The 12,986-nt window shown below is 42.6% G+C and overlaps 1 protein-coding gene across 1 annotated transcript; it reads left to right on the top strand.

Moving 5' to 3' along the window:
* The first annotated feature begins 2,731 nt into the window (after positions 1 to 2,731).
* On the top strand, positions 2,732 to 11,829 carry STOML3 (stomatin like 3). Its single transcript, XM_063150486.1, has 7 exons — positions 2,732 to 2,830; positions 5,647 to 5,750; positions 6,377 to 6,449; positions 7,656 to 7,738; positions 9,459 to 9,662; positions 10,664 to 10,798; positions 11,210 to 11,829. The coding sequence occupies exons 1-7, from the start codon at positions 2,749 to 2,751 to the stop codon at positions 11,408 to 11,410; spliced, it is 882 nt and encodes a 293-aa protein (XP_063006556.1). The 5' UTR covers positions 2,732 to 2,748; the 3' UTR covers positions 11,411 to 11,829.
* Positions 11,830 to 12,986: the final 1,157 nt, after the last annotated feature.

Genomic DNA, 12,986 nt, shown 5'->3' with positions numbered 1-12,986 from the left:
CTTCTGTCATCTCCAGACCTTCAGCTGTTGAAAGCTGATGCCATTTTCATGAGGAGGAGCAGCAATATGGGAATGTTCCTACAAGCAAAAGGACAGTACTGTTAATCTGCTCTGTCATGTCCTGTCTCCTTAATTTTGATCTGGGGAAAGGGAATGCTGAGCCTGAAACAAGTAGGCAGAACTTGGGGCCAGGAAAAGACTAGGCTGAGAAATCTATAGGGACTGGCCAAAGCCCAGTGCATGGGAAAAAAAGTAGTATGGGACTAAGAAGGTCAGAAAAAGGCAAATTTTGTTTACAAATCTCATGTGGGGACTGCCTGACAATTCTTTGCATTTTTGGGATTGATGCTGTTTACAAATGGCTGTGGATTAAGTCTCTACAACCGGATTCTGAGGTAAGTGAGAGAAAGTTGACGTTGTAGAGACATTGTCAAGGACTGGTGCAGTTTGTAAATGTAGCTGTTGGAGAATATGGTACTCACAGGTAACCATCTGATCGTGCCTGACCTGAGCCCTCAGGCTGCTTTTGGAGTAGAAGTTGAAGGCTTTAGCTGTATCACAAACATAAAACTCTGCAGAAAAAGCTGAACTGAGATCAGCCTGAACCAGTCATCTGATGTGGCTTCTAAGTGAGTAAGTTCTGCTGAAGCAGCTTTGAGCTCAGTCTTTGTGGCTGTGCCCTGTGTCACAGGAGTGCACCAGGCTGTTCAGCACCCAGCGAACTTTCAGCTTGTAAACTGCTTTGCCCCAAAACTCTCATGTGTTTTAATCTCTGAGTGGTTTATAGTAATCTGGGACATGATTTATCCACATGCCCCAGTACAGCCCCAAGGAGAAAGTGTTAAGATTGCCCTGACTTAGATTTCAAAGTTTTGAAAAGAGGAAAAAAGTGCAGCTAACATTAAAATGAAAAATAATATTAAAATGAAAAAAAACCCTAATATTGTGATATTCCTGAACACAAACACAAAACACCATCTGCTTTACTCACCTTACTATTTACAGTCACCTCAGGAAGTTGTCAATAAACAGGGAGCAATTATGTCTGTTAACTTCTAGCACGTGCTGCTCATTAGTCTGATGCTATAAACAGCTGTTTAAATTGTGGCATTGAAATGGTTCAGAATTAATCGATTTCAATAATTTTAGTTTTGCTCTAAAATGAAAAAAAAATTGTTGGGATAGTTTTGCATATTATGTTTTTGTTTCTGAAATAATTAAACCACATTTCTCTTATCACTCTTTGCACATGCTGCCCTGCTAGCAAGCATCTGTCCTGAAGAGATGTGATCATACCATCAGTGTTTAGAAGTCAAATAATGATGAAAATGCTACAAATGGCCTAAAATAAATATTGTCACATTTTTGGGAGCATATTGTAAAAAGCATGTCAATCCTGATTTTTCAGGCTGTGCTTATCTCTTTCAGTGGGATTTGAAATGTCAGTTTGGGGGTGTAGTTTCCTCTCTGTGAGACTGAAAAAGGATTCTCTGGGGAACAGTCAGCTTTGAATGACCCATCTGGGGCCAAGGTGATTACTGGCAGGAAGGAGGACTTGGGTGAAATGAAGCTGGAGCCAGATCTTCAGAGATATTCTAGATAACAGATGCCCACAAAAACCAGGCCTATAATTAATGCAGCTATGTATCAAACTCATAAATTACGTATAAAAAAACCCACCTCTCGTATTTTATTAAAATAACAAGCAACAGCCTTGTCCTTTGAGAGGGTTGCCCTCTGCTGCTGCAGCCTTCAGAAATGGCTTAGTCTGAAATGCTGTGCTTAGTTTGATTGTCAAAATATTTTGTGAAAAACATTCTTACTTGGGGCACAATTTTAAAGCTTGGGAACTGAAATGCTTCTGCCGTGGTTTTGAGGTTATCCAGATCAACAGGGCTCAGCCTGTACTGATGGACAGTGTGAGAAAGGGTGTGGTGAGCTATTTTATACAGTTTGGAGACCTCACCTGGACTTTTGATTATTTATTATGCTTGTGTTTGAGATCTGAACAGCAGCTGAGCCCCAAAACAGCAGAGGAGCAGCATGCAATCTGCCTTCTGGCTTTATGGCATCATAGGTTGGAAAAGACCACTTAGCATTGAGTCCAACCATTAACCCAGCACTGCCAAGTCCAGTGCTAAGCCACATCCTTAAGTGCCACAGCTACATGTGCTTTAAATGCCACCAGGGAGGGGGACCCTACCACTTCTCTGGGTAGCCTGTTCCAGTCTTTGGCAACTCTTTTGGTGATGTAAGGTATTTCTCATATTTAATCTAAGCCTCCCCTGGCACACCTTGAAACCTTTTATTCTTATTATTGTTTCTTGATAGAAGAGACCAATCCTCACTTTGCTACAACATCCTTTTCCTTTCAGGCAGGTGTAGAGAGCGTTGAGATCTCCCCTGAGCCTCATTTTCTTAAGGCTGCTCCTCAGCTGCTGCTCACAGGACTCACTTTATCTTCCTGGCTTTTTTGTGGATGTTTTAATCTCTAGTGATGGATTCATAGAAATTATTTCCAGCTTGTATTTTGTGGGGTCTAAGACCAGCTGGGACAAGTGCACCCCAAACAGAGGACAGCCACAGAATACATCCAGCTACACCAGAGACACAAGACTTGGTGTTTGGGAACATCCTCTCCTCACCAGGGTAACCAACTCCCAGAAGACACCAACACAAGGGATTTCTCCTTCTCTCATCCTGCCTCTCTCTTCTGCATCTTGCACAAGCCCTGCTGCTGTCTCATCTATGAGGGGATCAGAGCTTCCCTCTAAGGGGATGGATCCCCAGACAGAGAGACCCAAGAAAATGAACACAGAACATCTAATTGGTAAGCCTTGTTTTGTGTGCGTGAGTGGGTTTTTTCTCAATAATATTAAAAAGGAGCAAAACTAATCAAACAAAAAAGTACATTTGTTTTACACTTGATGTCTGACATAGACTGTAGATGAAAACTCAGAATGTGCCACTGTAAGTGACAGAGCAAGTTGCCTCACGCTGCCCTGCCAGGATGCATCAGCATCTACCTTCTGCCAACGTGACACCATGCATGAGAAAGACTGATTCAGATATTGATACACTTCTGTATGGAGGATGGACTGGAGAGAGGAAAATAGGATCTAGTTAGGGGAGACAGAAGAATTTTTCAGCCCTTAGGAGAAAGCAGAAAGGTTAGAGCAGAAAGCGTGGTGGTTAAAGAGGCTGAATCTACTCCATCTTTTTGTTGCTGCAGGAGGCCTGGGAGATTTTTGCCCACACTGAGTTTTTCATTTGCTTTCCAAGTGTTAAACCCACATAATGAGTTTGTTTACCAGGTCTGTTTGTGATGTACCCTAATGAGTGCATTAAGATAAAATGAAGTGAATCTTATTCTATCACCTTGGAGTTTTTCCACAACTGCTGAGTGATGAGCTCTCACATTTTGTGGTGCATTGCAGCTCCTGATTTGCTCTGGACTAAAGAAAGAGTCAAGTGAGGTTTTTCTGTGGTTATAAGTATTATAATCCATATACAGGCATGGCAAACCCAGGTCAATTATACATGGGATTGTGACTGGTTCTTAACTATTGTTTTTTTTCCAGAGTCTTTAATTTGTTGTGTGGTTAAATGGATTGAAACTTTGGGGTATTCAGAGATCTGTGGTGGCTTGGGGGGAGCTAGGAGTTTCATTCAAAGAATGAAATATTTTCCTGTTCTCCTTTTCTGATTGTAACCTACATTATTAGCTGACATCAGGATCTCTAGGACAGTTCTTGTGGAGAAGGATTCAATTGTACTTTGTCAAGTTTTGGATGCATGCTTTTTGTCCATGGTGGTTAGGAGCAATATCTTGACCCCTAACTCTTCTCAGCTGCTTGAGCATCAATCTGCTGAGTGCTGGCATTTCTTACCATCTATTCCCCTGTCTGTGGATTGTGCCATTCTCACCAGGCATCTTCACAGTGGGCTCAGGTGGATGATGGTAGATGATGCTACAACCCAAAATTGCTTTTGAGGAGGTTATTCATAATCAAATTTATCACTGGAGAAAAATATCTTCAGATATTTTCTGTAAGCTGGTAATTTATGTGATATTAAGAGAGAGTAAAAAAGCTTAGTTCTGCTGAACAAAACATCCCTTCATGATTAATTTGCTCAGATTTCAGATTAAGAATTATGAATGATGCCTATTCTGTGACTTTCTGTGATCTCTTTCCACTGATTGAAAGACACCTGACTGTTAGTATTTTATGTACCTGTTGTAGCCTACATCACTAGTGTAATGTTATGTAAGGAGAACATACAACAGTTAAAGGGTTAAAGATATTCACAGTAAATGCTAATAATCCTGTTTTTATACCTATGCCCTTAAGGTTTGCACAGTAATTTGCTTAGGGAAGCTCCTCAAATCAATTTTGCCACTGATTGCAAAGTGCCTGATGATACCTCATAAAATAACCAGGGATTTAAGATTGCTGTTTTTTTGGGAAGGGTGAGGAGGAAAGCTGGGCTCCTGAGGCACCAGTTCTGTGCCCAGCTCTCAGGGAGACCTGAACCAGGGCCCTTGTGAATGCAAATATGTTCATTTGTGAGTAATTCAGTCTGCATCGGGGGCCTCACAAGCAGAATGGGCAAAGTTGGGAGCAGCCAGGGGCTGGATGTCACATGTCACACGTCACACCCAGGTGTGCAGCCACCAGAGCAGCCAAGGGTGGATGCCACATGTCCCATGTCCCACGCAGGTGTGCAGCCACCACTGCAGCAGGCACAGCCCGGCCATGCACAGGGACCCAGGAGGAGCCGGGGCTTCAGGAGGGCTGTGCTGTGTGTCCTCCTGCTCCGGGGCTGCTGGGAATGTTCTGACAAACCTGTCAGTCCTGCTCTGCCAGCTCCTGCCTTATGGATCAGGGAGCCTCCTGCTGTTTCAGGGTCCTGACAAGCTGGTTTTTTCTAACAAAGTATAAATTGAATTGTTTCCTATTTCTCATTTCTGTCTGCATGTGAGTTTTATTTGGTATTAGAAATTTCCAGTCCTGCCCTACACCTTTGAAATAACTTACTTTAAAACTGCCTTCCCTTCAGGCACTAAAACAATTAAATTAGTTTTATATTTGTTTTATTTCATTAGAATGAAATTTTGGAATGACATGAGCTGAACATACCAATATAACTGCTTAAAATGCTTGGGCATGCATTTTGACAAGAACTAATTTTGAAGTTTATGGTCCAGTGGATAGACTGGTCCATGAATATTCTTCAAAATGTCCATCTAAAGAAAACAGGATTTCCCCTCATTTACCTTGCTTCTTGTTTCACATAAACTAAACCCTTTGCCCCACCCAACAGTTTCATACTCATGGTTTCACCCGTTCATTTATTTCTCCTTCACAGCCCCCAGCTTTGGTAATATATTTAATTTTCCTCTTTTTTTTCCTGTGGCAAAAAAGTATTTTCTGAGTCTTTTCTAATTTTCTGTGCTGACAGGCCACAAAGCTGAATGTTTGGTTTGGTTTTTTATGGCTTTATGGCTCTTTTGGAAAGAGGAAGAGGGAGTGAGTTTCTGTGGACTTTGTGGTCCCATATAATTGCAGCTGGGCTAGAAGTACATCCCTGGGATGACTTCTCAAATTTTGCATTCATTGCTCTTCTTCATTATATTTTTTACAGCTGACAGGCAGGAAGGAATTGGCATCTGTGGCTGGATCCTGGTTTCACTTTCATGCCTCCTGGTGCTTATTACCTTTCCTATTTCCATCTGGGCATGTGTCAAGGTAAGCTAGCAGGATTTGAAGCATATGAAGAATGCTCTATTATCAATGCTGTTACTTTTTAACTGATTTAGTTTAGACAAGGCACCTCTCACTCACAGTTTGGGAATCATAAGGGTTTGTAGCAAAGATGTGCTCTGGAAATGAGATCCACACAGGTTCTTCCACAAATGTTCTGTGTTTCCACAACTTCCTCACTAATTTCTTCCAGTCCCAACATTCATCATCAGTTAAATTTCCAGCTAAACATCAGTTGGATGCCAGGCCTTCAGTAGTTGTGATGCACTAAGTGATGGTATAGATTACCTGAGGTCAGAGCCCCTTTGCCTACAACTTCCCTGAGTGTGCTGCTGATGTTGAGAGAGCTCTGGGGTGTTCTTTTTAGATCACTATTAATATTTTAATATGTGATCTGTTTTGTAACCTGTTTCCATGGGCAGGGCCTGAGTTTTTCCAGCAAATCATGAGTCAAGTAGAAGACATGAAGAAAGTCTTCATGACATGATTTGCAGCTTTGTTGCTTCCTATATAATTTGTACTTCACATTTAATATGGGTGCCAAAAATTAAAGGACCAGGAAATGAAAATAGAATTAGTTGTAAAATTCTAAATTTAAAATATTTTCCTAGGTGGTCAGAGAATATGAGCGTGCTGTTGTATTTCGCCTGGGACGCATCCTGTCTAAGAAAGCAAAGGGACCAGGTGAGTGCATGCAGTTTTTCTCTGGTAAAGCCCTCTGGATTTGTTTGTTATTACAATGCACTCAGACCACATAGAGAATTGCAGAGGTTCCATGAAATCCTTCTTCATAGAGTAGAGGGGAATGAGAAGGTCCCCTCTGCAGTTCCTTTACCTGCAGAATGTTTACTTTTCTTGAGAGAAGATACAGCCCCCCTCCTGTCCTTGCACAGAAGTTTGAGTGCCTTGATACCAGGTGTGACTTTGCTGCTGAGCAATCTGGGCAACAGAAGGATGAGTTCATGCTGCACACACTGTCAGGGGACTGCAGGGAGGTTTAAATGCAGGATTCAGGTCTGCCATGGTCTTTTTTGGGTGACCGTGGCCTCTTTCCCTGCACCTTGCTTCCGAGACAGCTTGTTGCTGCCAGCTGCTTAGCTGTCCTCTGCCCTGAAAATGGTAAATGTGTCAGGGCAGGGACACTCAGCAGCTGCACCAAGGCTGATCCCTAGGACCAGCTTACAAATCACAAACCAAACCCAGCTGCATGAGGAGTCTGCATTGGTGCAGTTACCACCTCTGGGCAATGAAAAGGGCCAACTGGAAATTGAAATAACAGGAAAAAGACTTTCTCAGGTACTGTCCTTCCTCTTGAATAGTAGTCATGTGGTCCAAAGAGCAGCTAGGCCTGTACAGGGCTCTTCTGTGTGGCTCTGGGCACCAAATAAGGTGCTGAGGTTACAACAGAAGATTGGAAGTTTTGTCCAGTCTCCCTCTCCAGTGAAGGAGAGTGGAGACTCCTTCACAGGATTTGTCACATCTTGGGACAATGTTCCTCATGTGCACAGGAATAACCTGTGTGATGTCTTTCCTGAGGACACATACTGAACCACACATGGCTTGTGATTTAAAAAGGGAAAATTTAAGGCATGGAAGGAATTTTTGCCAAAAGTCTCATGGCAGACTTCAGACAAGAGCTTCAAGCTGCCCATTTCCACACAAGAGTCCTAGGTCATTAAGCTCTAATGAGTTCACATTATTTGCAGATATCTGCACTTCCCTCTGTCATTTGAAAATACAAAACATCACTGTTGTCATGTCTTGTAAGCAGAAAGGACAGCTGCAGAGATAAGGCAGAGTGTTATTCCGAATCCATCTGTTTATCTCTAGGATACCTGGATCTGGACTTTATTTTCAGAGGTGTTTCATCTAATAATTTTTATTTTTCAGGAATGATCCTTGTACTTCCATGTACAGATACATTTACCAAAGTTGATCTGAGGACAGTTGCCTGTAAGATTCCTCCACAAGAGGTAACTTCTCTAGCAGCCATCTAAGACAGGAACAAAAGATGCAGCAGATTAATGTAATAATAACATAAAAGTAATGCATGTTTTGTAATTTTGCCACACTGAGCTACCACATGGAATTTAGCTACCATATGGAACTTAGCTTTTCAGTTGTATCTTCTGCATTTCAAGCTGCTTACAACGCAACTTCTTGCCCAAAGAAATTATAGGTGTGCCATCCCTGGGAAGTGTTCAAAGCCAGGTTGGATGGGGCTCTGAAAAACCTGGTCTAGGGGAAGGTGTCCCTGCCCATGGGAGGCAGGTTGGAACTGAGTCATCTTTAAGGTCCCTTCCAACCCAAACCATTCTGTGATTCTCCTAATGAAAATCTGCAGGTGCATCCCTGCAAGTCAAGCTGGTGCTCAGAACTGTGATGTCAAAAATAAGGGAAGGGAGTTACAAGCATGAATGTGAGACAGGGAGGACAAGACAGGAGCGGGCTACAAAATTCCCAGTTGCAAATTAATGTCCTAATAAAATTGGATCTGACGTGTAGCTCACCATTCAAAAGAGCCTTCTAAATATGTCTAGAGAGGCAAATTAACCATGGGTAACAAATCCCATTAAATTAACAGAAATTATCAGACAACGTTTCACGGAACTCAGGTCCAAGCAGGAATGGATGGAGGAAGGAAAATACATCCAAGTAGGATATATCTTCTGGCATTTGTTGGCAAATTTTGACTGAAAAATTTAATCTGAAGGATAAGTTGTTGAGCAATCCTCTTCTGATCAAGTTTTGGTTCTGTGTGTCCTCAGTCCCATGATAGAAAAATTCTTCTGTTATGGAGTTGGCACTTCTGTCCCCTTCTTTAAACAAAGAGCAGAGGGAGAAGAGGCAGCTCCAAGACCCTTTGGGCCCCCAGAATTTCCTACTGTGCTCCCTAGGAGATGTTTTTTTGGACTATTATCTTTTTGTAAACAGAAAGAGCCTTTTCTCAGAGTACAGGGTGCAGGGGTGTGTGATGTGAAATGAAAAATGGCTCCTGCAAAATGTGAGGCTAGAAAGAAGATGGTTGCAGAACTTGTAATGTATAAGGCTTAGCAGCTTTTGGCCAGGCTTCTGCAGCATTTGGCAGGGTTTTTGTGAAGCATCCCCTTGCAGGCAAAAGATGCTGAGGAGGGAAAGTGATAGTGGAGCATCATCAGTTCTCCACTGAGGCCAGCTGCCTTCTGAGGCAAAGAAGCTTGTCTGGCAAAAAGTGACAACTCTTCTATGAATGGTTAAATATTTCATTCAGTTTCTTCTCACAATTTCTTGCACTTTTTATTTTAGTGTGTTGATATTTCTTAGAAATACGTTGTTTAGGGGAAGTAGCACAGATCTTCCAAGCTGCATGAAATGCATTAACTCATTAATGGACCTTTCTAAAAGAAAGGAAGAGAATAGCCATCATTTATAGTTGCAAAACAAATTAATTCAAATTATGAGATTCACTTACAATTGAAGCAGTTATTTAGAGGATATGTAAAGCATTTTCCTCCAGCTTAAACTTTGTTGATGCTGGACAGCTCTCTTGATGTAATTTCTTGGGGGAATGACAAAGAAATCAAGAGAAATTCTTAGTTTATTTGAATTATCAATGCCTTTTACTCACTAAGGGTTAAAAAAAAAAAACAACCTTCCTAAGGCAAGGATGTGTTGTTGGATCTTTCTGTGACTGTGTGCATTTCTCCAATGCAGATTCTCACGAGGGATGCTGTTACTGCCCAGGTGGATGGGGTGGTGCACTACAGGATCCACAGCGCTGTCAGTGCTGTTGCCAATGTCACTGATGTCCACTCTGCCACCTTGCTCCTGGCACAGACAGCCCTGAGAAACATTCTGGGTACACAGAGCTTGGCTCAGCTGCTGGCAAGTCGTCAGGAGATTGCACACAGTATCCAGGTAAATCCGGCACTCAAAATTCGCAAGCATGGAGATGTCTTCTGGGGAGTAGCAAATTAGAAATAATCTCTCTGTTTTTTCTTCAACAAGAATAACAAAATCTCCCTTAATTTTTTTTGTTGTTTTTTTTTTTTTTTTCAATTATACATCTGATTGCATAGAGTCAGAAAGAGTTATTCTAAAGGTATTTTCCCAGCCTCTTGTAGCAGAGTTATCTCTATTAAAAAGCAATTATAATTCTGATATTATCCAGTGATTAAAAAAAATCAGCTTAGCCTTTGCACAGAGGCAGCTGCAAACATAGAGAAAGAAATCTGCTCAGAGGAAGTGCTGTCTTGAGCAGACCCTTCATTGAGGCAAGACTTGTATATCTTGTCATTACAACTAAGAGCATAAAACTGAGTTGCTGTATGCTTTTAAATGCCATCTGGTTTCTTTTTTGATTTGGCAGCCAGGCAGAGAGCAGAGGAAAAATCCAATACCCAATTTGTTAATTTCAGTCAGAGACAAGGCACGGTCAGACCAAAGAGAGACTGTACCCTCTGCAGCCAGGAGAGTGGCCATGCAGAGAGACAGGGTCATGGTGTGGATTGCAGGAGAGCCCAGGAGCCAGAGCCCAGATGAGTTTGCCAGTGCTGCAGGGCTGTCTTGTGTCTCACCCTTAGTGTGCTTTTACTGTGTAGTTCTGTTTAAGGAACTTGCTGTAGTTTTTCTTTGTTAAAGGGAGAAGTTCAGTAATTGCTCACCACCTAAGGAGAGGATGGGGGATCATAATTTAGGAGGCAGGAGAGAAGCCCCACAGGAGACACTGGTGTTGCCCAGCAGGTGTTTCCTGAGGCTGTGGTACCCACTGTGCACATACCATGCTGGGTGCTGGTGCCCCTGGAGCATCCCTCTTTCTGCTGTGTGGTTTGCCCTGTCCTTCTGTCCAAGCAGGGCACACCACATGGCATTCCCTCTGCCAGCACTGTGCTCTTCCTGGCATGTTGTTTGTCCCCAAGGCCACCCTCGACAGTGCCACGGAGCAGTGGGGAGTCAAAGTGGCCCGTGTGGAGATCAAAGACATTCGCATCCCCATGCCCATGCAGAGGGCAATGGCAGCTGAAGCAGAGGCTGCTCGAGAGAAAAAAGCTAAGGTGAGACCCGTGACAGGTGACACCCACCTCCAGGCTTTCATCTTCTTGTCAGAGAACCACAGAATTGTTTAGGATGGACAAGACCTCTCAGATCACCAAATCCAACCCTTAAACCCAGCATTGCCGAGTCCACCACTAAACTATGTCCCCAAGCACCACATCTACATACCCTTTAAATGACCCCAGGATTAGTGACTCCACCGCTTCCCTGGGCATCCTCTTCCAATGCTTGACAACCAAATTTTTTTCCTAATATCCAATAAGAACCTCCCCTTAGCAACTTAAAGGCCATTTCCTCTTGTCTTATGATTCCAGGTATCCAAGCTAGTTGGTTTTCTCCTCATTATAAAGCTGGATTTTCACCACTATGGGCAGCATTTCCATGCCATTTCCATTTCTGTTCCTTTGCAGGTTGTGGCAGCTGAAGGGGAAATGAATGCTTCCAAAGCTCTCCAGAGGGCCTCCATGGTGCTGTCTGAGTCTCCAGCAGCTCTGCCCCTGCGTTACCTGCAAACATTAACAGCTGTGGCAGCACAGAATAACTCCACCATTGTCTTCCCTCTCCCTGTGAATATGTTTGGGAGTTTGGGGCAGAAACGTACAGGGGGATAGAGATTGCTCTATGCTAGATCCTAGGCCAAGATATTTAAAGGTTTTCCTAGGAAGCAAAGGGGACCCAATTGGCAGAGTTAAAGTAGAATCATGTTTATTACCTCTGCCCCCAAAATAACTTTAATGGTCACACACAGCTCCCACATTGAGACTGCATTTGCAACGTTCAGACACTAAGCAGTTCCAGCCTAGACTCACCTGCAAGTAAAATGGAAGAAAATATGTAAAATGTATGTTAGATCTGATATAAAATTTTAAAGATGTTTTCACCACGAGTTTACAGAGTCTTGAGTGTTGCAATTATTTGGTGATTTGTTTGCCAGGCAAGAACTTCTGAGCTGTTGATATACTCCACACAGCAGAAGGGTCAGACACTGGTTTTAACTCAAGCCTTGTGGAGTGGAAAGGAAGGATTTGGCTCTTAACCTTAGAGGTATTCTTTCATAAATATTGGCAGAATTACTGGATAATGGGTATGTCAGTGCAACAACCTATTCTTTATCTTATATTAATAGAAATTAGTACCTGCTTTACTGACCTCAGCTGTATTTTGCCGTATCACTGACATTTATATAAGCTGTGTAATAAAGAGAATGTATGACCAGGCATTACAATCACATTTCATAAATGTGAAAGCTTGGGCAAACCTCAAGGTCCTCTGTCAATTTAAGTGTCTGTCTTACACCTTCAGTAGGTTTCTTATCTTCCTTTACATATGTCATGAAGCAATCATTGAGGTTTTTCCTGAAATGAGCCTTCCCTACCCTCCATCCATGTAATGCTTGGCATCTGAGAGGAAGATGTTGCTGATATCCAGGTCCAGCTGATGCTAAGTTTCAGTTTGCAGCCTTCAAAGATAGCTGTTCAGTTCTCAGTTCAGGCACAAGGCAATGAACTGTCTTCTGTGAATCTGAAATTTCTGGTGATGGAGCTGTTTTGGTAGGTGCTGCTGCAGTGTAATGTCTTGGCCACATGAGCATCACTGTTGCCCTTTCTATCAGTAACATCATTTGACTCCAAATTAACCACCTCAGCATGGATCTACTAATTATCATATCATTGACACAGGCCCTTCTTATTTTTACTGCAGTGTAGCACAAGCAGTCCAGGTGGCAAATGTTTGTGCTCAGTAGCTGCTGGCACAAATAGTGGTATGAGCATGTGAGGATGGTGACCTACACAGTTCTTCTCTGCTTCAGACATGACTGCCAAATGGCATTTTGCTGGCAAGCTAAAGAAGCAAAACCTGTGCTTGAAAGTCATCTGCTTATTAGTGTTACCAAAACATTTTCCACAGACTTTTTCTTATCCCAAGAAAAGAGCAGTTTTGAGTTAAACTCAAAAAAAAGAAAAGCTTAAAAGACATGTGGCTACAGAGAGCAATTAAAAGCAATTCTGTGCCCTCAGTGAGCTACCAGCCTAACAAGCCTGTGGAAGACTGCCTGTGGAAGAGTCCAGCACAGGGCAGGCACAGTGTACCACTCCTAGTTGCAGCTTTAGAAGTGTATGGAATCCAGCCATGGGGTCAGCAGGACTCACAATTACAGCCAGAAACCAGCTGCTGTGTTAAGCATGA

This window comes from Melospiza melodia, chromosome 2 (assembly GCF_035770615.1).
Source record: "Melospiza melodia melodia isolate bMelMel2 chromosome 2, bMelMel2.pri, whole genome shotgun sequence".
NCBI classification, from domain to species: Eukaryota; Metazoa; Chordata; class Aves; order Passeriformes; family Passerellidae; genus Melospiza; species Melospiza melodia.
The sequence above is the reverse complement of the archived record's forward strand: the minus strand, read 5'-3'. Positions and strand labels throughout refer to the sequence as shown.

Excerpts from the sequence above, each read along its gene's own strand:
- STOML3 (XM_063150486.1), top strand. The coding sequence starts at position 2,749 with ATGAGGGGATCAGAGCTTCCCTCTAAGGGGATGGATCCCCAGACAGAG. Across the intron at positions 2,831-5,646 it reads GAACACAGAACATCTAATTG|CTGACAGGCAGGAAGGAATT; the intron begins GTAAGCCTTGTT and ends TATTTTTTACAG. Across the intron at positions 7,739-9,458 it reads GTAAGATTCCTCCACAAGAG|ATTCTCACGAGGGATGCTGT; the intron begins GTAACTTCTCTA and ends TCTCCAATGCAG.